This window comes from Schistocerca serialis, chromosome 2 (assembly GCF_023864345.2).
Source record: "Schistocerca serialis cubense isolate TAMUIC-IGC-003099 chromosome 2, iqSchSeri2.2, whole genome shotgun sequence".
Classification (NCBI taxonomy): Eukaryota; Metazoa; Arthropoda; class Insecta; order Orthoptera; family Acrididae; genus Schistocerca; species Schistocerca serialis.
The window spans coordinates 842,034,786-842,060,331 of NC_064639.1; the positions used below are offsets into that span (position 1 = coordinate 842,034,786).

General features: G+C 38.4%; 1 protein-coding gene across 2 annotated transcripts in view; it reads left to right on the plus strand.

Moving 5' to 3' along the window:
• LOC126458112 (uncharacterized) overlaps positions 1 to 25,546 on the plus strand; it is a 161,894-nt gene that overhangs the window by 5,089 nt on the left and 131,259 nt on the right. For both annotated transcript variants that reach the window (XM_050094941.1, XM_050094942.1), the window contains exon 2: positions 10,764 to 10,815. In XM_050094941.1, coding sequence (XP_049950898.1) covers positions 10,764 to 10,815 — 52 coding nt within the window. The remainder of the gene's footprint in view (positions 1 to 10,763; positions 10,816 to 25,546) is intronic.

A 25,546-nucleotide genomic window follows, 5' to 3' on the forward strand; every position in this document is an offset into this window, starting at 1 on the left:
TTGCCAATTGGTACAGTTACAGTGTGTTTTGTGAAAAGGACTGTGTGAAATGTCTTCTGACTGGGGCCACAGAAGAGTGAAGTCTGCTGACTATTTGCATATCCGTAAAAGAATCATATGTAAGACAACAGACCTCATTCAGGTTGGGAATAAGTGTTCTCATTTGAAGACTGTGTTTCAAAGTGAAGATGTATCCAGTGACGACTTTTTGTGTTCTAAATGTTTTGACAGAATAACAGCAGATTTTGCTTCAATACAGGAAGAATTAAATACCCTGAATCAGTCAACCACTGAGGTATGGGTTAGGCCTGTTATGAAACCACGGTCAGTGAAATCGAGTCAGAAGCTCTATGGGCAATGCCGAATTCCACCCATCTGCTTTGACCCATGATGTCATCAATATGGCGGAAATGACTATTCTAAGTGTCTCCGATATGGCGCCTGTAGTGTCATTACATACACACGACAACAAACATGACAATACGTATAAATAAGACAATTACGTCTCCCTCCTAAAATAAAATGAAACTAATGGGCCAACTGTGGGAAATTAGGGATTTGGGGGTGGGGGGGGGGGGGGGGGGGGGAATTATCTACAGGAATCGAACGCTTCCCTTGATCTATATAGGTCAGCCGCAGCTGACGATACCAAAACACCAATACCTATAGTTAAAACTACAGAAATTGGAATTAGACATTTTCCGTGACCACAGCTGATGGTACCATAACACCAATACCTACATATAAAAGTACGAAAATTAGAATCGGTCATTTCCCTTGGCCTACCAACACGTACAACTGGAAAAATGAAGCCAAAACCACAACACCTCAAAAATTCAAAACTAAATTAAAATACATTCAATGCACAATAAATACACAGAACATTACAACTCGAGAAAAATAGACACTAAAAAATTATTTGCCGCCAAAAAATTTCAGCGCTGCAAAGTATGTCGGTCACCCTTGTGAGAGAGAGAGAGAGAGAGACACACACACACACACACACACACACACACACACACACACACACACACACACACACGGCGCCATCAAAAACAACAAGATGACATCAACAAACACAACTAACTCATAAACTCCGCGCCTTAATGACGTCACATGCCACAACGCCTTTGTCATGTCATTCACCAGTAACAATTCAGCTGTTGAATATTGTCCATCCTACAGTGAAAAGGTGCAAGTTTTAACTATTATTCCAGAGACATTTTCAAAGAAAACAATTTTGAACCATGTTCCATCAGTATCAAAGTACATGTTAGACAAATCAGAAATATGAGGTCTGTAAAAGGAGTCTTTGGAAGCCCAGACTCCTATTATGGTTATCCTGTAGAAGCAGATCAAGTTCAAATAGTGCATTTATTTTATCTGGAAGATAAATGGGACTTTTCTCACCAGAGTGCCAACAAAAAAGATGGTATACCTGTAACCTTTGAAGGTCAAAAAGTTGTGAAAGTGAAGAGGTACATGACTCTCAGTATTCAAGAAATTTTTGCAATTTATAAGAGCAACCATACAACTTCACACATTGGAAGATCAAAATTGTATGCACTATGACCTAAGTGGGTAGTTCCACACTAACCTAGAGGTGTCTGTTTATGTGTCTACTGCACGAATTTTGAACTTTGTGTGGTAACTTTGAGAACTTACTGGAGCATGTGCCATATGACGCCTTGGTTGGGCGTGTGAAGTCGTTAGTAGTCTGTGACGTAAAGTGAGACACGTGTTTGTTTCAAGAATGTGGTGACTGCCCTGGAAAGGGAGGACTGTCTTTACATACACTTGGCCTGGGAAACGTAGACGATAACTCTGCGGAAATTACGTATGGAACGTGGGAGGAAAATAAACTAATTAAGAAAACTGTTGCCTTCGACAGTTTCATTGATGAACTTGGTCAGTGAAAGCGGTAACATACGAACATCTGAAGAAATTGCAAGAACAACACATTGCAGAAGTGAAAGAGTGCGTACAGGCTGAAGAACTATGTTTAGTGCTTCACTGTGAGTCTGCTGAGAACTGGTCTGTATCATCATTATTTCTCATGGTGCTCCTAGTCATTTTAAAAATCATTACCAGCTGTTTTAATTGAGTAAGTCGCTTGTGCTAACTGACTGAGTATACAGTGCTACTGGTCACAGGAAAGGGGGGGGGGGGGTGTTGTGATGGGATTAGGAGGCCTGTTGAAGCACCATGCTACAAAACATAAAATTTCCTGACCGAATACAGCTGTGATTCAGAATGCTGAGGATCTTACGAGAGTCGTGAAATCTTACACGTCCACAGCCCTCATTCTTGTGTCCAAAGAGGAATTGAAGAATTCTGTGAGCAGAAAAAAAAGAATGATCCAAACAAACTCCTCCTGTGAAAGGAATTCAGAAGACACAATTTTGGACTCAGTGATGGGTGAACTAAAATTGCAAGCCCTTTAAAGAGTAAGAAAGAAGAAATTTCGTTCGTTCGGCCAACACCTCAGAAACAGCACGATAATATTTAGATTCACAACCTGAGAAGGAGGATGTTTGTGGCGTGTGTGTATGACTGTGACTGGTGGGTTGCAGAGATTATAGACATCAGTTATGAGTTAAACGAAATTGTAGTGAACTTTATGCTACAACATGGATCAGCTGCTGGATATAGGTTTCCAGCTGAAGGACAGCAACAATGCCATCAGTGCTCACTTCCTGTTCACAATGTTTTGGAGATTGTAAGTGCTCCAGTTCCTATTGGTTCAACAGGAAGGCATCGCTCTACATCAAGATAAGATACTGAAGCAGTGGAACACATATTTAGTTCATTGACTGGCTGATTTCAGTACAAAACAAGAGTGCACAGAAGTTGCATAAATTGAAACCTTTAAATCTTTGGACCTTTCACCTACATTTTGGAACCATTTAAAATGCTTGAAAAATGAGTCTCTTACTCATCTTTCAAAACTAAAATTATGTTAAATAAGGCTAGGTTTTGATTTTTATGAGCCTGTTATGTGATAATGTGGTCATAAAAAAGGTTTTATGCATGGCAGAAATTTCAATTGTTTATAAAACCTGTTCAACCAAAAAGTGGAAGCTGTCCTTTTCAGGGAATGTAGAACTATATGGTACTAATTAACAGAAAAAAATCAAAATTTTATGGATTGGCATTTTTGAAAAAAAATCTTTTCCATAAATTATAAAAAGTTGGTTCAGAACGCTACAGTAGAAGCCCAAATGGAGTATTGCTTTGTAATCATAAAGCAATTATCTTCAAAAAATATATCTAAAACTGTTCCAGAGATACAGCATTTTAAATTTTTTTCAAAAATTTGCATCTTCAAAATGGTGTTCGCAGTGTCATTTTTGGAGGGCTGTATCTTGGAGCAGAAATTTTTTTGGAGAAAACAAAAATATACGTGTTCCTTACTTAGCCCTTCATTTTAACATATGCTAAATTCAATAACATCCGAGACGATGAAGGTAAGATTTTTTCCTAGCCTGCCTGAATTGATGATATGGACTATGCTCAAAAGACTATTCCATAAGGTACATAGGATTGGAAGTAACCAAAGTAAGCCATTATAGCACTGTCTGAGGAGCTTACTTTTGAAATGATTCTCAGAGCAAAAAATGCTGAACTGAGTCTGTGGGAGAGTTTTATCATATTATCTTTCCACTTTGATTTATTTGAAGCCCAGAAAGCTTATATCATATAACCACAGTGATATGAAGCTGATATTAATTACATTTTTACACATTATATTTATGGACAACAGCATACTTTTTGATACTGACAGCAATAACCTAAGAAGCTGAATAGATTAAAATATGCAGGAAAGTTCAGCTTGCATATTATGCTACATAGAATAGTGACTACAGTAACATGAGTAACAAGAGATTCAGTGTCTATTCTAATATACTAATATTAGAAAATATATGGCAGTATCTCCTTCAGGTATTCATCAACACAATAAAAAGCATGTTTAATTAGTAAATCCTAACTTTCTTCCTGATGGTATTGCTTTTATTTCTAATTGATAGAGGTATTTTGTATACTATCAATTCCAGTGTGTGCCTTAAGATGACGCTCACACTACTTACCCCCAATACTGCTTACGCCCCATGCCACTTGGGATTGCTTTCACCATCATCTTAGACCCTTTGATACTGCTCAATATATTTTGTTCCTGTATAATTTTATATCTTTATTGATCCTCTCAATCATTTGTTGTATAAAAATGTGCAGTGTCGTATAGACAAGTAAATAATAGCCACATTAACAACTATAAATAATAATAATAATAATGTCGTGTGACGAGGGCCTCTCGTCGGGTAGACCGCTCGCCTGGTGCAAGTCTTTCGATTTGACGCCACTTCGGCGACTTGCGCGTCGATGGGGATGATGATTAGGACAACACAACACCCAGTCCCTGAGCGGAGAAAATCTCCGACCCAGCCGGGAATCGAATCCGGGCCCTTAGGTGTGACAGTCTGTCGCGCTGAGCACTCAGCTACGGGGGGCGGACACATTAACAACTGAGCAATATCTTCTTTTCACTTCAAGGTATAGGCAAAATGCCTACTTTTGACATCATCTGGAGATTTGTTCCCATCTTTCCCAAAGTTACAAAATCCCTAAGGTCTGTACTCCTGTGTCACCTTAAAAAAAATCTTCCCTACCCATTATGTTGGTATAATCTTTCCATCCTTCCTATTTTCTCCTAGTTTTTCTCTAATTTTAATTACTTTTGTTCTGTTTGTACCTTACAATTATTTATCTTATCCAATATAAAGGGTCTTCTGCCATTTATCAGAAACCTTATTTCTGGGCTTAGGATATTTGTAAGTTTCTTAAAACTAGGAGTAGGTTGTATTTTTGTGCATTACTACTTCTCTTTAAATCAGTATTCTATTTCTTCTGTTGGGGTGTATACTGTTCTACTCCTTCAGTGGTTTTCCTGTCTATTCTCAGTCTTTCATTCATTGGTTCAAAATTTCCAATGACTTTTCCTTATCAGTTTTGAAATTATAAATCCTGTTCTTCTCACTATGCCATTATACAGCAGAAAATATTGAGACATAATCATCTGTGTGTTCTTTCCATTCCCAACTCACTTCTTGTAGTGGCATAGTATTATACTTAAATTTCACAGCCTTTTCTAATATTTCTTTCATTTTTGCAGACATTAACATAGTTTGTATATTCCCAGCTTCTTCTGCCAAGTCTTTAGTCCTCTTTTGACACCAAAGTCTTGTTCTGGGTGTGCCATTCATTATTCAAGGCTTTTGCTGTAGTTATGTAATACACAATATAATCTTCTTACAGTGTCTTGTTATTGACACATAGCCAGACCCTGTCCTGGGGGAGACCAAGAGTTTTTGTTGCAGGTTTACTTAGGAAGGTTGACTTCTTTACACACTTTGAGGCTTCCCTACCCTACACTATGAGACATTCTCCGTCTGGCTCCTCTTTCAAAGTCTGTCCAACTTGTGTGGCCATGCTGGTGGCTGTGCTATTGCCAGATCTGAAGTGATATTTATTTTGGACTACTATCACTTTGAATTTTGGAACTTATATTCTATGTTATGTCTTTTACAAACTGTTGTAATTTTTACATGGACTATTGGAATTAGTTTTCTATTTTATGAGTAATAAGAATAATGTTGTTATTATTAATAACATGTATAAATTAATAATGTGTATAAATTAATAATGTGTATAAATTAATGTTTACTACTGTTCCTTCACTTAATTTTACTCGAGGGTGTACCTCTTTCTTCTGTTTACCTTTTAGCCAATGTAAATATTAGAAAAAGCGAATGCTGTACAAGGTAATTAGTTATATCAGCAAAGATAATAAATTTTTGAAAATATAATGTAGTTGCCTAGATATAAAAATCTACGCACCAAGCAGCAGTGTGATGATAAACATATAAAGCTGTTACAGTTTGCAAGCTTTTGGAACTGGTGGCTCCTTTTTCTGGTAGAAGTATTGAAGGAGAAGGAAGAGGGGTGAAGGAAAAGGACTGGTGGGATAGAGTTCAGAAAAGTTGCCAAAACCTCAGGTAGGGGAGACTTATCGGGCGGGATCAGAAGGAAAGTCTTTCCTCCTCATCCTGTGCTGTAATTCTCTCCTGAGCTGGGTTCCTAGATGACTTTTCCAAACTCTACCCCTTTTCCTAAACCTCACCAGTCCTTTTCCTTCACTCCTCTTTCTTCCCGTTCAATGCTTCTGACAGTTGTAGGTGCCATTAGTTCTGAAAGTTTGCAGACTTTAATACTTTTGTATCGTCTTCTTCTTCTTCCATTACGGCTGTCTGTTTCTCCTGTCGGCTCCTCTGGTGGCACTCTAACCTTTTCCTGTATTCTTCTCTGTCATTGATCTCTGGCATATTGGTCGGTGTATATTTGTTCCTCCAATTTTCCTTTCCTTCGACCTTGATCCCCAATTCCAACCAGTCCTTCCGATATTCAACAACCCACTTGGTTCCTGTCTTTCCCCTTGTCCTCCCCGTTGTTTCCCACACTGTCTTCGTCATTCTGTCCATACTCATCCTAGCTACATGTCCAGCAAACCTTGCCCTTTTGAGTCCGATTTCCCTGGGTATTTTTCTCATGTTCCGGTACAATTCTTCGCCAGGTCTTCGCATCCACCTCTTTTGGGACCTAGTATTTTTATCAGTATTTTTCTCTCTTCTTTCTCTAGTTGTGCTGCCCCATTTTTTCCTAGTGCAATTGTCTCAGCAGCATATGATACTGCATTCCTCACCGTTGCCTTGTAGTGGCTTATCTTTGCCTCTGTGGATATATTCTTTTTATTGTATATCTCTTTTGTCACAGCAGAAGGCTGACCTCATCTTATTTATCCTCTCTGTTTTTCCCTCCTTGCTCCTGTTCCTTCCTGTTATAAATTCTCCCAGGTATTTAAATCTGTCCACCATTTACACAGTGCCCTCTGGTGTTTCCCAGTCTGCACTGGTATTTAATGTCTTTGTCTTGTCATAGCCAATCCTCAGTCCCACCTTTTTGGCTACCTTACTTAAGTTGTCGAGTTGGGTCTTTGCGTCTTCTTCCGTCTCACTTACTATTGCTATGTTGTTTGCAAAGGTTAGGCAGTCCAATTGAGTCCTGTTGTCATTTTTGTCCCCCACATGGGTCTTTGGTATTCCCATTTCCTCGTTTGTATGTATGCAGTAAAAGAAATTCTTCTACAGAATAGGAGGAGTTGTCAAGGAGAAACTTTTTTCAAATTTTCAGATTTTTACTTTTCTGTCTCACACACATTCTGTATTACTGGTAAGTGATCAAAAATTTTTGTTGCAGCATTGTGCACCCCCTTTTTGTGCTAAAGGCAACGTTAATGAGGAGTAATGAATGTAATTTTCTCTTCAGTGTTGTAGTTGTGTGCATCATTTATCCTTTTGAAATGCAGTGGATTATTTACAACAAACTTCGCAAGGGAATAAATATACTGTGAAACAGTAGTCAAAATGCCAAACCCATTAAACAGATGTCTAGAAGATGATCATAGGTGAACACCACATAGCCTACTACTCTTGTAGCATGTTTCTGAGCAATGAAGACTTTCTTTCTTAAAGATGAGTTACCTCAGAACATTATTCCAGTATATATTTCCATTTTGAATGAAAATACGCAAAATGTGTCAGCGTACTGATTTGTCCCTCCCCAAGATTTTTAGTGATTCTAAGTGCAAATGTGACTGAACTAATATGTTTTAGGAGTAAAAATCTCATCATATGGACACCTTAACATTTTGAAGTTTCTAGCCTATTTATTATTTCCTCACCATGTGTTGCACTTATCATTGGTGTAGTACCACTAAATGTGCAGAATTTTTGATACTGAGAGTGAAACCATTCACAAAAAACCTGTTAATGATACTTTCAGGAACATAGTTTACAATTTCTCCTGTTTTTGTATGTATGCTTGGATTAATTATAGTATCATCTGCAAAAAGAACTAATTCTAATTACAGGGAAGATTATTTACATAGATGAGGAACAGTTCAGTTTTATTCATTGATATGATGTGTGAACAAATATACACATAAGTGTGCTGTTGTATGCCATTATGGGAATCAATATAATCATTTTAGACTTTCTTTGTATAAAGGCGAAGTTATGAAAACATTAACTTTACCTTTGTTGTCTGTTAAAAATGTTCATAAATGAAACCACATTTCTTCAAAATGTCCACGACTAACTGCTACAGAAAAATGAGACACAGGGGAAAATTTCAAAATATACGATTAAGTATGTGAGTTGCAGGTAACATATTAGGCCTAGTACAGGGTGATTATAATTAAACTTTCAGATACTGTAGAAAGGACACCATTGGTCAGAATGATGTCAAATTGCAATGGAATATTATCAGAGAAGGGGAAAAACTTATGGCAGAAGAAAAGAAACTGTGTGAAAATTGATCAATAGATGGCACTGCATGTCTCAGAGTATGTAAACGAAAACACCTGTCATGTGCACGACCCATTGAAGCCAGTATAAACATGCCGGGTATACGGATTTTCCACCTTTCGTGTCTGCAACGCTCGCTATAACTGTCTCAATGCAGGATCGCGTTCTGCTTGTAAAGCTGTATTACAAGAATGATGACAGTGCTCCCGTCGCTCTGCAGAAGTTCCGGACACTGAAGAGTTTTAAAAGAGGCATTGGTCTGATGACTGCCGTGGATCTGGAGAAAATGATTTGGAAATTCAAAAAGATGGGTTATTTTGGTGTGCAATGTGGTAGAGGGAGGAAATTAGTTGATTTGATGTCAGTGGAAGCAGTGGCCACAGTAATGCAGGAGGACATGAGTGGTGGTGTGCAAACGTGTAGTGCATGGAGAATTGCCCGAACATTGGACATACCCATGAGCACAGTGGGTAAAATTCTACGAAACATTCTTCTTCGCTATCCATTCAAACTTACCAATGTGCACGAGTTGGTTCCTGTTGACCTGCCAGCAAGAGAGACCTTTGCTTTAGAATTTCTTGCTCATAGGGAAGTGGACAGTGATTGGCCGTGGAAGATTTTGTGGACAGATGTCAGAATTGTCAAATATGGGCAATGGAAAATCCATGCACAATTCAACCAGTACTACTACATCCCGAAAAGGTCACTGTGTGGTGTGGGTTTACGGCATCATTTATCATAGGGCCATATTTTTTCTAAGAGACAGGTACTTCTGGTCCTGTTACGTGTACTGGTAAGTGCAATCACATCATTTCAGCTCTCCAACAGCATGGATGTATTGGTGGGATCATTTTTATGCAATATGGCGCACCTCCGCACATTGCAAATACAGTTAAGCAGCTGCTGAAGCGCCATTTCGGAAAGGCTAGAATTATCAGCCGCATTTCCCTACAGCCTGGCTGTCCCGATCACCTGATCTTGATCCATGTGACTTCTGGTGATGGGGCTATCTGAAAGATGTGTTCAGTGTTCCGATTGCAAACTTAGTTGCATTGAAGGCACGTATTGCGCAACATATTCTGAATGTGGCCTTGGAAACACTTCGATCAATTGTGGAACATGCTGTTTCTCAATTTCAACTTGTTGCAGAAAATGTTGGACAGCATATTGAACGTGTTTTGTGCCAGTCACATGGAAATTAATAATATGATTTGATTTTGATTGATGCTTTTTATACAGTTTTTGGCCTCACGACACTTAAAAACTGTTGTGGTTGATGCTTTTTATGTGATTTTTGGCCTCAGGACAATTAAAAACCGATGTGATTGATGCTTTTTATACTGTTTTCGGCCTCAGAACAATTAGAAACCAGTTTTTCTCATTTGATGCGATATGACCTTGTCGTGATGGATGGACTTACGTAACTAACAGTATCACACCTGTATACCCATGCACACTGAGTAGTACAGTTTGTTTAATGTCAAACGTACACCTAAGTCATTGTTGTATGATTCATTTGTCATTTTTAAGTGATCACTATTAAATTATGATGTTGACAGCGCCACCTATTCCTACATTTTGTAACTAGGCCTATTTATTTTTCTTCTGCCATATGTTTTCCCCCTTCTCCAATAATATTCCATTGCAATTTGATGTCATTCTTACCAGTGGTGTTATTTCTACAGTGGTTTGAATGTTTAACTTTAATTATAATCACCCAGTATATTAAACATGAATGAATGTTCAGCAGATGTCATCGTCTGATATAATCGAAACTGTAACACTTTTCACTCCATGGCTACACTATATTTGAAGCTTTGAAATGGGTTATGAAATGAAGATGTATACAGACATTTAATGCTTAGTTTGTTTCAAAAGGACTAGTAGAATTCTTTTGAAAGTAGATATAATCTGATGAGCAATATCATCAAGTGAAGCAGTAGAAAAATATGGATGTTAATATCAGAGCTGTGTGGTTTGAATTCTATACTGGCAGTAATTGATGAAACTACAGTCATCTAATTCCTTATGGCTGACATCCATTTTCAGCAGATACATATTTTTAATGTTGTCAATATTGACTGATTGCCAAGTGCGAATAAATGTCCCTCTCTTATTGCACTTTTCTCATTCTTACTGAAGAGTGATAAAATGAATGTAGCTGTGATAGTTATGTGGACTACATTAGTATATTCATGGCTAGTTTTCCCCCATTGATCTCATCCTTTATTGGTAAGATTGGCTATGCAAATAATGGTGTAGCCTACATTTACATTTGTTATCTGTAAGTTTTTATTTTGTAAAATAAAACTTTCATAATATTGGTTTACTGTTTTGTGCCAGGGGAACATGGATATCAACTCCAGTGACTGTCTTGTCTACAAGATACGAAATGGTATGTTTTATGTTTATAACTGATTCATATGCTTTTTAAGACAAAAAATGTGTAAAATTGCGTGTTCAGTTGCTGATTATGATGTCAATGTCGTATAGTACCTCTCCCAGTGAATATTAAAGGCTGTTAAAAGAAATGTAAGAGTGTTACAAATTACGATAAATATCTTAGCATAGTTTTTAATCCTCTCTGTGAGGGATGTGATAAACATGATTACATGTTTTATGTTATGAAAAGTGCAGACAGCAATAAATATGAACTGCAACAATGCCTCCTACCATCTTCCTTCCCACCGTGGGTGGAATTGGGATGGAGGTGAAATGTACTTCCGTGAGGCATTTTTATACAAGTGAACTTGTGTATTTTTTTTGAAGTTAGTGAGGTAGTTACTTTCATGTTCCATGGATGATTTTGTGTGATAAATCATCGTGATATGGAATGAGTCATTTTACATTCATATTGAAAATTAATTTGTGTGTCTGTCTGTACTCTAAACATCACCATATAATTACTTTTTTTATTTTTTTCCCCTGAAATGAAAACAAGATATACAAATTGAGTTAGCAATTCCTTCCTACCACCTTTTACACATTACAAACATAGAAATTCATCTACAGAATAGGAAGAGTTCTCAAGGAGAAACTTTTTCAATTTTATCTTGCTGCCTGTTAGACATTTTATATTACTGGGTAAGTGGTCAATAATTTTTGTTGCAGCATTGTGCACTCCTTTCTGTGCTAAAGACAATGTTAATGTTGAGTAATGAATGTCATTTTTTCTTCTAGTATTGTAATTATGTACCACATTGTTCCTTTTGAACTGTAGTGGATTGTTCACAAAAACTTCTTGAAGCAATAAATATACTGTGAAGCAGTAGTCAGAATGCCCAACTCCGTAAACAGATGTCTACAAGATGATCGCTGGTGAGCACCACATATTATTCTTACAGAACATTTTTGGGCAATGAAGACCTTCTTTCTTAAAGATTGGTTACCCTAAAACATTATTCCTTATGACATTACTGAATGAAAATAAGCAAAATATGTCAACTTACTGATTTCTCTCTCCCCAAAATTTGCTATGATTCTAAGTGCAAATGTGCCTGAACTAAGTTGTTTTAGGCGTTCCAAAATGTGTTTTTCCCACTTTAAATTCTCATCAATATGGACACCTAAGAATTTTGAAGTTTCCACCCTATGTTTTATTTCATCACTGTGTGTTACACTTATCACTGGTGCTGTACCCCAGACGTGCAGAGCTGAACATGATGTGTCTTTGTGAAATTCAGGGTGAGACCATTTGCAGAAAACCAGTCAATGATACTTTTGAGAACTTTGTTCATCATTTCTTCCATTTCTGTATGTATACTGGAAGTGATTACAGTATTGGTGTCATCTGAAAAAAGAACTAATTCTGCTTGTGGTGCATTAGACAGTAGATCGTGTACACATATGAGAAACAGTAGTGGACCTAAGATTGAGCCTTGGGGAACCCCATACATGATTTCTTCCCAGTCAGAATTATGTCCCTGGATTCTGTTGGTTGAATTAAGTACAACTTTCTGCTTTCTTTTGGTTAGATATGACATGATCCATTGGTTGGCTATACCATCAATCCCATACAACTTCAATTTGTCTAGGAGTATGCTACGATTCACACAATCAAATCCCTTGGATAGGTCACAGAAAACATCTACTGGCGGTGCTATTTTGTTGTTTAATGCTCTTGTAATATCTGGCATGTGAACATGTAAATGGCTTTATCATTAGAGCAACGCTTCTGAAACTCAAACTGTGATTTGCTGAGGATATTATTGTTGCCAAGGTGAGATACTATTCTAGAATACGTCACCTCAAAAATTTTGGAAAATGATGTCAGCAGTGAAATAGGTCAGTAGTTACTGATGTCTCTCTTATCATCTTTCTTAAAGAGGGGTTTAACAATGGCATATTTTAATCTCTGGAAAAATGCCTTGAGTTAGCGATGCATTACATATTTCAGACAGTAGCAGATTTATTATATGGCAACAAATCTTTAGTGCTCTACACAGGCGCCGGCTCCATGGGGCATGAGCGGGCCCGAGACCTCTCAAAAATCAAATAATTATTATGGTAGTAACCAGGTTAACTGAAAATGAGTGGTGCGAATCATGATAGTGTTATGGTGCTGCGGGCACACTTAGAATTTTTCCCGGTGCACGAACCTTCGGGTAAAGTCTGGCGCTGGCAGGCCAGCACTGTGGCTGCAGCAACATCAAAAGGACTGGAGCAGAAGCATTTGGAACCCTCTGCCTCGTGTCACCGTGACGCTTCAAGACATTATGACGCTGCGTCTATATAGAGCCCACCCTGCTGTCGCAGTCATTCAGTGTGTATAGTTTTGTTCAGTGCATGCTGCAGATGTGTTTAGTGTTCCAGCTTTAGTGTCTAGTGGACTATTTTATATGACTATATTTTATTTGTTTACTTTAGTCTCTTAGTGTATTGTGAATTAAGTTCGCAGTGGATAAATTTGTTACCAAAAAGGCATGCTTGGAAGTTAATGATACTGCAAGTCAACCTCCAACAAGTATTGTGTCGTCAATTGTTTCGTCATCTTCAGGCGAGTACCATTCACAGCCAAAACCTGGACAATCCAGTAAGGGAAGATCATTTCAGAAGTCTTGGTTGGTCAAATATACACGGCTAGAATATGGAGCATCTACCGAAAAAGTTTTTTGCAAAATCTGCAAAGAGGCAGATGCTAAAAATCTATTGCCATTTTCTTCAGAAAAAGTAGGTTTATTTACTTCCATAGGGTTTTCTAACTGGAAAAGGCTTTGGAAGAATTCAGTCTTCATGAAAATACGTTTACACACAAAGGAGGTGTTCTGAAACTAAATTCTGTCACTAACCAAAGTGTGGCCTCTCAGTGGAATGAACAGTTAGATAGTGATATGAAGAAAGGCCATTTAGCTCTTGAGACAATTTTTGCTACTGTGCAATTTCTATATTGACAAGGATTATCAATTAGGGAGCACAAACTCCAATTTTTTTCAATTGTTGGAACTCCGAAAGAATGACATACCTGAGTTTAAAGATTGGTTAGTGCATTCGAGGTATAAGTGGATGTCCCACAATATTCAAAATGAGATCATTGATCTACTAGGAAAGTCTGTGTTGAGAAAGGTATTGGCTTCAATCAAGAAGACTGAACATTTTTCTATTATGGTTGACGAAACAAGTGATTCTTCGATTCACAAACAAGTGTCTTTTGTATTCTTACTGTCAATCATTAATGAAGACTTTATTGGCTTATATGAGACTCCCAGCACTGAAACACACTCTGTTTAGTGTTGTAAATGATGTTTTTGCTCGTCTTGATTTGTCAATGGTTGTTTCTTGTAAACTGCTCGTTAAAACATTTGCTTGTAGTCATTAATGATTCTGATTGACTGCCACTGATGTGTATCCACACTGTAGGGCACTATGTCATTTATCCTAATTCGCTGTGCATCATGCTCATTAACATGTAGTTCAAGAATTTGGCACTAAAATGAAATGTGAAGAGGTCCATGATGATTTCCATAGCACAGTGGAAGCTGATCAGACCCCTTTTCTGGAAACATTCACCTTCTATGGTTATATACAGGGTGTCCCAGCTATCTTGTCCACCCAAAATATCTCTGGAACAATAACAGCTATTGGAAAACGACTTTCACAGGTATCAATGTAGGGCTGGGGCCCATGAATGTACATATTTGGAAACATTCTAAAACGAAAGCATATGTGTTTTTTAACACAAACTTATGTTTTTTTAAATGGACCTCCTATATTTTTTCTTCAGCAATCCATAGCATGACAAAGCACATACACAATGGCATTGATTGCATCGCAATATTCCCATTACATCCCGAGATATTGAGACGCGAAGTTGACGCTTGAAACACCCGACATGCGCTGCTAGCGCACGTCTTGAGGCTCAGGCGTGAACCCCATGCTGCCCGTAATCGCAATGTGATTAACATGTGTAATCCCACCTCCATACTTATCAAGAGGTCCGAAACGAATAATACGGTCTGCTTCCATCAACTCTCATAAGCACATAATGGTTTCCCTCTTGCACGTTTTATGTATCTACGTACACAATATGAACCAGTACCGATCGGTGTACACCCGTCAGGTTGTCTTATTTATCCTGCACACCCAAAATAAGGTTTATCTAATGCGTTATATGACCCATTGTGCCTGTCGCGCGGGGCCTGGCTCTACCTAGTAAAGTGTCCAACGTAGTTCCCACTACTGCCACAGTTACCACTTCGCCTTGTTTATGATTTGTGACCCATGCAAACTCCTGTACTCCACCACCCTCCGAGCATCCCATTTGTTGTTGCTTTGGCGTGCAGTACACCGCTTGCCAGTGTAGTCGTGCATCAGAGTAATCTAGTGACGGCACGGAGGTAGAACACATTGTGAATAAACGTTGTGTTGTGGAACTTATACCGTACAGTATAATGTACACACATGAAAATATGGTAGAAATGCTGCTGATCTATGGAGAATGTACGTTGACGGGAAATACGTTATGAGATTGCTTGTTTGTTGATAGTACTGTTAGCAAACATTATGATTATTAAGTTAATATGTCTGTTTTCTACCTTACTCTACATACCTGTACTATACCCCGTTGTAGGTGGACAAAATGCTGTTCAGGCAGAACGACTGTACAGAAAACGATTCCCTGACATGCCATCGCCTTCACGCCGGATGTTTGGTCATCTCACATCTCGTCTATGTGAAATGGGAAGCTTATACCCAAGACCTTGACATCGTCCTAGAACACGCACTGATGAATGTGCTGAAGTTGCTGTGCTCGCTACCATAGCTGTGAATCCTCAAATCAGCACACGTCAAATTGAACGTGAAGTTGGTGTGTCGAAATCAAGTGCACAGCGTATTCTTAAGCGTCATAAATTTCATCCTTACCATGTTCATTTACACCAGGATCTTCATGGAAATGACTTCCGCAATAGGGTAACATTTTGTCGGTGGGCTCAGCAAAAACTTCTGACGAATCCAAATTTTTTTGCAGATGTTCTCTTTACCGATGAGGCATCATTGTCCAACAAAGGAATTGTCAATGTTAGGGATATGCATTATTGGTCTGCAGACAATCCAAAATGGTTCCGTTAGGTAGAGCATCAACGTCCATGGAAAGTTAATGTTTGGTGTGGGATTATTGGCGATACCATTATCGGACCTTTCTTTATAAATGGCATCCAAAATGGCAGACAATACTCCAGATTTATACGACACAATCTTCCTGTTCTCTTGGACACTGTCCTCTGAACCGGAGAATGGTCATGTTGTATCAGCATGACGGATGCCCTGCACATAATGCCTTACGAGCACGACGACTTCTGAACCGTAAGTTCCCTGGTAGGTGGATTGGACAAGGTGGCCCAGTTAGGTGGCCTGCCCGATCTCTGGACCTTACACCGCTGGATTATTTTCTTTGGGGAGCAGTGAAGGATGCTGTTTACCAACATGAACCAACAATACCAGAGGACATGAGGCAACACATTATTGATGCTTGTACAGCCATCAAAGAGGAAACAGTAGCATGAAGTAGGGCATCCTTCATCCGCAGAGTGACCCTATGTATGCAAGCCAATGAGCATCACTTTGAGTATGAGATGTGAACGCTATGTTTGGTATGTAGTGCTAGTATCACAGTGGAAGTTTCTACAAAGGGCCATTTTACCCTATGATGTTAAGAAACATTTGTTTGCAACAATTTGTCATTTAACGCATTAGATAAACATAACATTGATAATTATGTGATGGTAAAACTAATTGGTTAAACATGTTTACTTTCATCTTCTATGTCCTACCTGAACTTCCCAAATCAAAACATTTTTACCTAAACAACGGTAAAACTTTTAGTCCACTTGCTCGTTTCACTAAAACCATCAACATGAAGTTTACTATTACGAGTGAATGATTAACTGTCACTTGCACTAGATCTACAGTAAAGTTAAGTTTTAATGTTGAACGGCATTACCTCTTTAGTAACGGATTAACGATAAGCAAAGTTAACTTTGTGACTAACGTTGCGGTACACAGATCTGTTACAGAACCGCATCACCCCTAGCCTATGGGATAAATACCTGCTGAAATGTACGATGTTAATGCAGGATGGCAGCAGACCGTATTATTTGTTTCGGACCTCTTGATAAGTATGGAAGTGTGATTACGCATGTCAATCACATCGCGATTACGGGCAGCATGGGGTTCATGCCTGAGCCTCAGGACGTGCGCTAGCAGCGCATGTCGGGCGTTTCAAGCGTCAACTTTGCATCTTAATATCTCAGGATGTAATGGGAATATTGCGATACAAGCCTCAGGACGTGCGCTAGCAGTGCATGTCGGGTGTATCAAGCATCAACTTTGCGTCTTAATATCTCAGGATGTAATGGGAATATTGCGATTCAATCAACGCCATTGTGTATGTGCTTTGTCATGCTATGGATTGCTGAAGATAAAATATAGGAGGTCCATTAAAAAAAAAACATAAATTTGTGTTAAAAAACACATACGCTTTCGTTTTAGAATGTTTCCAAATATGTACATTCATGGGCCCCAGCCCTACATTGATACCGGTGAAAGTCGTTTTCCAATAGCTGTTATTGTTCCAGAGATATTTTGGGTGGACAAGATAGCTGGGACACCCTGTATATAGTACAAGACGTCCAAAAAAAAACAAAAAAGAAAGTCCCAGTTTCTATGTATATTATAACAGTTTAATTTAGACTGGTTTTTTACAACAAATTATAGATCAAATTGATGGTAAACAAGCCTTGTTTTTCTTACAAATGTTCAGTGTGTGCACTTTTAGTCACACGGTATACATACAACCTAAAGTCCAATTCTTCCCTCACTTTGGTTAACAAGTTCAGAGTGATGGAAGATATAACCTCATCAGTTATGTGTCTCAACTCTGGTAAATTAGTACATAGTGGTGGAATGTAGTCAAAATCTTTCATAAAGCCCCAAAGGAAAAATAAGTCCCATGACCTGATGTCACGTGAGTGTGGAGGCCAGTGGAATAAAACTCTGTCCCATTGATCATTATTTCCAATCCAACGGTCAGGGATTTCGATGTTCAGCCACTCTTTTACAAAGATATTCGAATGGGGAGGGGATTCATGTTGTCGCCAAATAAAGTTTTTGGGTTCACCTTCTACATGTGGAAAGAGTCACACTTGCAACATATGTAGGTAAGCCACCCCTTTTATGGTAGCTTCAGCAGAGGCGAGAGGGGTTTCAGTGGTCTGTATACTTGAATTTGAGACTGTGCAGAAAAAATTTAATTTTGGAGAATCTGTTTGATATTGTAAAAGTTCATGAGAATGATCTGACCCCCAGGTATGAACATTATGGGTATTTACCTTCCCACTTAGATGAAAAGTTGCCTCATCATTGAACACTAGCAGTCAAGAAGGTTATCCTCCCACTGCAATGCTTCACTTCAGGGCTTGCTCTCCAAACAGAATTCTAAAGATGTCAATGGTAAGATGCTCTGACATTGTCGTCATCCTTCTCAGACACTTTTGGTCATCACATGCTTTTCCCCTTACACACACATCTTGACTGTATACCAGCGACAAATGTTTTTGCTACTTTGGGGGATAACAGTTAAACTTTAAACAAAACACACAGTAAACTGAAATTACAGATTCACTCTTAGCAAACTGGAGAACACAAAAAGCTGTACACTATGGAGTCACTATTATGTGTATGGGGTGTTATGAATGGGAAAACAACACAGCAATTCTCAGGCATGTGCTTATCTAAAACTTTGAGTTTCTCTTTAGTTGTGGTCTTGTACCAACACCCTCCAATGCTTCCCATTGATACTACTAAAATTTAAAAGAATAACATTTTTTTATGGACATCCTTTACTTTGTTGCTATATTGACAGTAGTGAAGAAAGCTGATATCATGACAACAGCATTTCATTAGAAAACACACACATGTAGAAACAAAGTACTAACCTGTTGTATTTACTTCCTCTTGTATCTGAATTCCTTTTTTGTTTTCAGTTCCTCACTTCATCTTACATTTGTCCTCCCTCTTTCATTCCTCCAGTTTCTATTTTGTCCTTTGGCGTGTCATGATGGTATTTTTTATTTTTTGTATTCAGTATAGTCTGCGGTCCATACTCATTCTTGGCATTTAATTGTTATCTAATGAATTCATTGTCACAATAACTCTACTGTTATCGTTCCACCATTATTGATTATAACATCATCAGTATTTATATTAGTCTTAAACTTTTATACAGCCTAACTGTAACTTATACAGGGCAGACAACATAAAACTTGAAACTTCCTGGCAGATTAAAACTGTGTGCCCGACCGAGACTCGAACTCGGGACCTTTGCCTTTCGCGGGCAAGTGCTCTACCAACTGAGCTACCGAAGCACGAATCACGCCCGGTACTCACAGCTTTACTTCTGCCAGTACCTTGTCTCCTACCTTCCAAAGGTACGAGGTACTGGCAGAAGTAAAGCTGTGAGTACCGGGCGTGATTCGTGCTTCGGTAGCTCAGTTGGTAGAGCACTTGCCCGCGAATGGCAAAGGTCCCGAGTTCGAGTCTCGGTCAGGCACACAGTTTTAATCTGCCTGGAAGTTTCATATCAGCGCACACTCCGCTGCAGAGTGAAAATCTCATTCTGGAAACATAAAACTTATCCAAAAATATTTATAAAACTGATACTGAATTGATCCTTCTTAATGAACAGGAGAGCTGCTACCATAAAAAATGTTGAAGAATGTGATTTCGATGCACCAACTGGTTGCTGCCACATGTCTGGACATGGATATCTCCTACATGCTCTGTTGAGAGTGTTTTGTTGTCATTATGTTTGAGTAAGTGAGAGGAGCAGACATGTTTAGTGATCAGTTGAATGTAACACAAAGTGGTGCTCATGAAAAAACAGCACACATTCATTTTCTTGTGTTATGCAAAGCACAGTTCATAGTAAATGTGTGTGTAACTTCTTGTCCAAGAATTCAGCACTATACCCATACACCAAAAGGGGCAAACATGTATCAGCTGTGTGGATGCCACCCATATCCAGTACAGGCACAGGTTTTCCATTCACTGAAATGTGTGTTCCCACATGCTGCAAGACTGCTGGCTGTAGGATAGCCATAGTAGTTTATATGTTGACATCTAAATACAACAGGAGTTGATTAACAATTGTACCTTTATTGAACATGTGGCAGGACCATCAGATACTAGTTGTTGGAACTGTCATGAAGAACTGATAGGGCATACCAGCAAGCTTCATAACGAGGAAGCTGAAGCAAAATGAATTTTTGAGAAAGGGTCCTATTGTAGTGTTCAAATGGAAAAATAAACATGATGGATATTTCTTCTCTGCAAAATATCAGGTGACAACCAAAGAAGTTCCCATATATTCAAAAGGGGGTTTTATAACAACAATTAACCCAAACATTGTCATAGATTTTAACATGAACAAAGCTGGTGTGGAATGTGTCAATCAACTTTACAGTTATTACCCATTCGCAAGCAAAACAATGAATTGACAAAAACAACTTCGCTTTTACAATTTCCTAACATCTGCTGTTGATGGTTTTATTTTGTACAAGAATGTCACGAAGCAAAATATATGTCTGGTGGAGTGCTTAAAAAAAGTTGTCATTGACTTGGTAGCAGCAAGAGAAGAAATTTGATCATTGGAATTAACACCAACCACTAGCCCAAATAGAAATTCTGGCCACCATTCTCCAGAAAAGGTGCCACCCACAGAATTAACATAATATGATACTGTGAAGTTTGCTGTAACAAAGGAAATAAAGGGACTGGAAAGCGGATAAGAAAGGAAAGTAGATGGGGGACAAACACTGCAGTGTTGGACTTCATGTACCACAGTGTTTTCAAGACTACCATTTGGAAATAAATTGTGTACACATCACATGTAAACATTTTTTTAGTACAAAAAACAGCTGGCATCTGCAAAGTAATTTCGTGTTTGTTTTTATGTCTGCTTGAAGTCTTTGTGAGCAAATGTAAAACCTTTCCTGGGGAGTAACTCTTTCTGATGTGAATACATATATAAGCAAGCATATTTCCTAATCTATAAAATATGGGTTTTAAAATGATGCTAGATGTGTGCATCTAAGATGCTTGACTGTTGTGTGATTATTCTTTAAATCTGGTAGAAAATCACCGGTACACCTATGCGATCAGAGATGAAGAGATAGCAGCGTTGAATGTGTTAAGACTGGAAGTGTTTTGGCTCAACCTACAGCAAAGTCTGCAAGCAAAACTTTAGTGGCAGAATACCATGAAATGGGCTGTATAGTGAAAAAGGCCCATTATGTTTACTAATAAGTGTCAGTACCATGTTAGTTTGCCCCCCATGAACGGTGGACCTTACCGCTGGTGGGGAGGCTTGTGTGCATCAGTGATACAGACAGCCATACCGTACATGCAACCACAACAGAGGTGTATGTGTTGAGAGGACAGACAAATATGTTATTCCTGAAGAGGGGCAGCAGCCTTTTAGCAGTTGCAGGGGCAACAGTCCGGATGACTGACTGATCTGGTCTTGTAACATCAACCAAAACGGCCTTATGCTGATGCTACTGTGAATGGCTGAAAGCAAGGGGAAACTACAGTCATAATTTTTCCTGAGGGCATGCTGTATGGTTAAATGATGATAGCATCCTCGTGGGTAAAGTATTCCAGAGGTAAAATAGTCCCCTTTTTGGATCTCTGGGCTGAGGCTACTCAGGACGTCGACGTTATCAGGAGAAACAAAACTGCTGTTCTACGGATCAGTGTGTGGAATGTCAGGTCCCTTAATCAGGCAGGTAGGTTAGAAAATTTAAAAAGGAAAATCGATAGGTTAAAGTTGGGCAAAGCAGAAATTAGTAGAGTTCGGTGGCAGGAGGGAGAGGACTTCTAGTCAAGTGTATACAGGGTTACAAATACAAAATCAAATAGGGGTAATGCAGGAATAGGTTTAATAATGAATAAAAAAAATAGGAATGTGGATAAGCTACTATGAACAGCATAGTGAATACATTTTTGTAGCCAAGGTAGACATGAAGTCCACACCCATTACAGCAGTACAAGTTTATATGCCAACTAGCTCCACAAGTGAGGAGGAGGTAGAGGAAATGTATGATGAGATAAAAGAAATCATTCAGATAGTTATGAGCACCAAAAATTTAATAGTCGTGGGGGATTGGAATTTGATTGTAGGAAAAGGAAGAGAAGGAAAAGTTGTAGGTGAATATGGACTAGGGGAAACGAATGACAGAGGAAGCTGCCTCATAGAATTTTTTCACACAGCATAATTTAATCATAGCTAAAACTTGGTTTAACAATCATGAGAGAGAAGGTTGTATATGTGGAAGAGATCTGGAGACACTGGAAGGTTTCAGATTGATTATATTATGGTTAGACAGAGATTTAGAAATCAGATTTCAAATTGTTAAGACATTTCCAGGGGCAGATGTGGACTCTGACCACAATTTATTGGTTGTGAACTGCAGATTAAAACTGAATAAGCTGCAAAAAGGCAGGAATTTAAGGAGATGGGACTTGGATAAACTGAAACAATCAGAGGTTGTAAAGGGTTTCAGAGGGCGCACTGGAGAATGATTGACAAGAACAGGGGAAAGGATTACAGTAGAGGAAGAATGAGTAGCTTTGAGAGATGAAATAGTGAAGGCAGCAGAGGATCAAGTAAGTAAAAGAACAAGGGCTAGTAGAAATCTGTGAGTAACACAAGAGATACTGAATTTAATTGATGAAAGGAGAAAATATAAAAATACAACAAATGAGGCAGGTGAAAGAGAATACAAACGTCTAAAAAATGAGATCGACAAGAAGTGCAAAATGGCTAAGCAGGAATGGCTGGAGGACAAATGTAAAAGTGTAAAGGCATATGTCACTAGGGGTAAGACAGATACTGCCTAGAAGAAAATTAAAGAGACCTTTGGAGAAAAGAGATCCATCTGTATGAATATCAAGAGCTCAGATGGAAAGCCAATCCCAAGCAAAGAAGGGAAAGCAGAAAGATGGAAGGAGTATATAGAGAGTCTATGCAAGGGACATGTACTTGAGGGCAGTATTATGGAAATAGTATATGGAATGCAGTTGAATTAAATCAGGTGATGCTGAGAGAATAAGATTAGGAAATGAGACACTTACAGTAGTAAATGAGTTTTGGTATTAGGGAAGCAAAATAACTGATGAAGGTCAAAGTAGGGAGACTGGCAGTGGCAGAAAAAGCATTTGTGAAAAAAAGAAATTTGTTAACATTGAGTATAGGTTCAAGTGTCAGGAAGTCCTTTCTGAAACTATTTGCTAGGAGTATAGCCATGTATGGAAGTGAAATATGGATGATAAAGGTTAAATAAAAAGAGAATAGAAGCTTTTGAAATGTGGTGCCACAAAAGAATGTTGAAGATAAAATGGGTAGATATCATAACTAATGAATTGGTACTGAATAGAATTGGGGAGAAGAGAAATTTGTGGTTCAACCTGATTAAAAGAAAGGATCGATTGGTAGGATATGTTCTGAGGCATCAAGGGATCACCAATTTAGTGCTGGAGGAAATAGAATGTGTGTGTGTGTGTGTGTGTGTGTGTGTGTGTGTGTGTGTGTGTGTGTGTGTGTGTGTGTGGCAGGAGAAGGGGGGGGGGGCGAATTGTAGAGGGAGACTAAGAGATAAATACAGTAAGCAGATTCAGAGGGATGTAGGTTGCAGTAGTTATTCAGACATTAACAGGCTTGCACAGGATAGAGTATCACCGAGAGCTGCATCAAACCAGTCTTTGGACTGAAGACCACAACAACAGCAACAACAACAACAACATCAAGTTAGTGTTATTGTAAAAAATTTCTGGGCCAGTTTATTTTTGCTCAGCCCTTATAATTTGTTTTTACACACCTGTTGTATGTAAAATTTATGGTGTAGCACACACATCATTACTGGCCCTATGTGTGTGAGTTGTGCTTGTGTAAATGTGTGCAAGTTTTGTTGTCCATGTTTGAGGAAGAACTTAGTCCAGTAGCTGAATTTTATCCAGCATTCTTTTTCATTGTGCCTGCCTGGCATTCAATGGTCCCACTTTGTGGTGAGTAGCACTTATCATTTCATGTTGTTGTTAATTTAATGTTTAGACATGTTACCATGTTCTCCACACATCGTGTTAGTAAATGAGTATTCCAGTTATGCAATTTTTGTAATAACTTCTAAGCATTAGAGTGTGTGCTAAATGTAAGACCTTTCGTAGCTTGTTTCATGATGTATATAGTGATAAAATGTGAAGCATGCATGGTTAAATGTAAAAGAGGGTCTTGTGCACTAGTCTTGTAATAAAAAGTAAAGGAAGCTAGTTTTGCAAGGGTAATAATAATGACATTAATAATTGTGGAGTAAAAAAAATCTGAGTGAGTTTTACCACCTTTTAATTAATATCTGCTTTAATTTCTTGTTAAATTGATTTCCATTTAGTTGCTTTATATCAGGAAGCAAGCTGTGAGTACACCATTTGTAAATTATTCTTAAGGAAATGGTCCTTACAGGATTGTTGTTTACCTATGTTAACAATTATTCTACCTGCTCTCTTCTGAAGCTTAAAACCCCTCCATATCGACAGCAGTTGTGACGCCAGAAATCTCAGTCCCACATTGTAGTAAATTAATTTGTAGTAGGTTTGTTTAAGGGTAGGAGAAGTTGTTATGGTTGAGAAACATTTAGTCATTAAAATCTTGCAACCAATATTGTTACATATGTAGCTCATATGCCTTTTCCATGTAAGATGCTCAACCACCACAATACCTAAAATTTATGTTTATCAGCTTGTATACTTAAAAACATTGATTCAGAATTTATGTCCGCTTGGGGTGGATTATAATTTAAGAAATATTTCTTCATGATCATTGAATCATTATTAAGTGAAATTACTGACAAGGTTTTCTGTGATCAAATTCTGTTTATTGATTTGCGTTACTAACTGATCAGTACAGCCCCATGTAATATATGGTGCATCATCAGCATAGTTCACTAACTTCAAGTTTGATAGCTGTGTTATTCATAAATATACACAAGAAACAAAATGGCTCGAAACTGTTTCCCCACTGCGCCATGTAACTTAGAATCCTCGGTGGTAATTTCCGTATTATGATCTCCTCTTCGTTTTTATAATATAGTTTAACGTAATATTTTCTACCACTAAGAAAAGAATTTAACCTATTCAGTGCTTCTCCTCTGTTACCAGAAGTCTCTAATTTCCATAAGAGTACTGAAAGCCTTCAACAAATGTAGAAAAGTCTGAATGGCTTTGTTCCCTTTATTGAGTCTGTTCAACACTTCATGGAAATAAGTTGCTACTACTGTTACTGTAAAATATGTTTTTTGTAATCCATGGTGCGAATTGTTTAGTATGCTAAATATACTGCAGTCTGTCATCCATGATCAGCATGAATTTGCCCCCCCCCCCCCCCCTTCCTCACCCCCACAGACTGATGGACCAAAATACGATGACCAGCTGTTCAATAGTGTACTGGTTCACATTTGGAACACATCACAGCAGTGATTCTACATGACATGGATACAACAAGTTCCTGCACAGGTGACTTCATTCTCGTAAATTAAAGGCCAGTGATTTGTTACTATGAAGAGAGTGCTCGATATTATCCC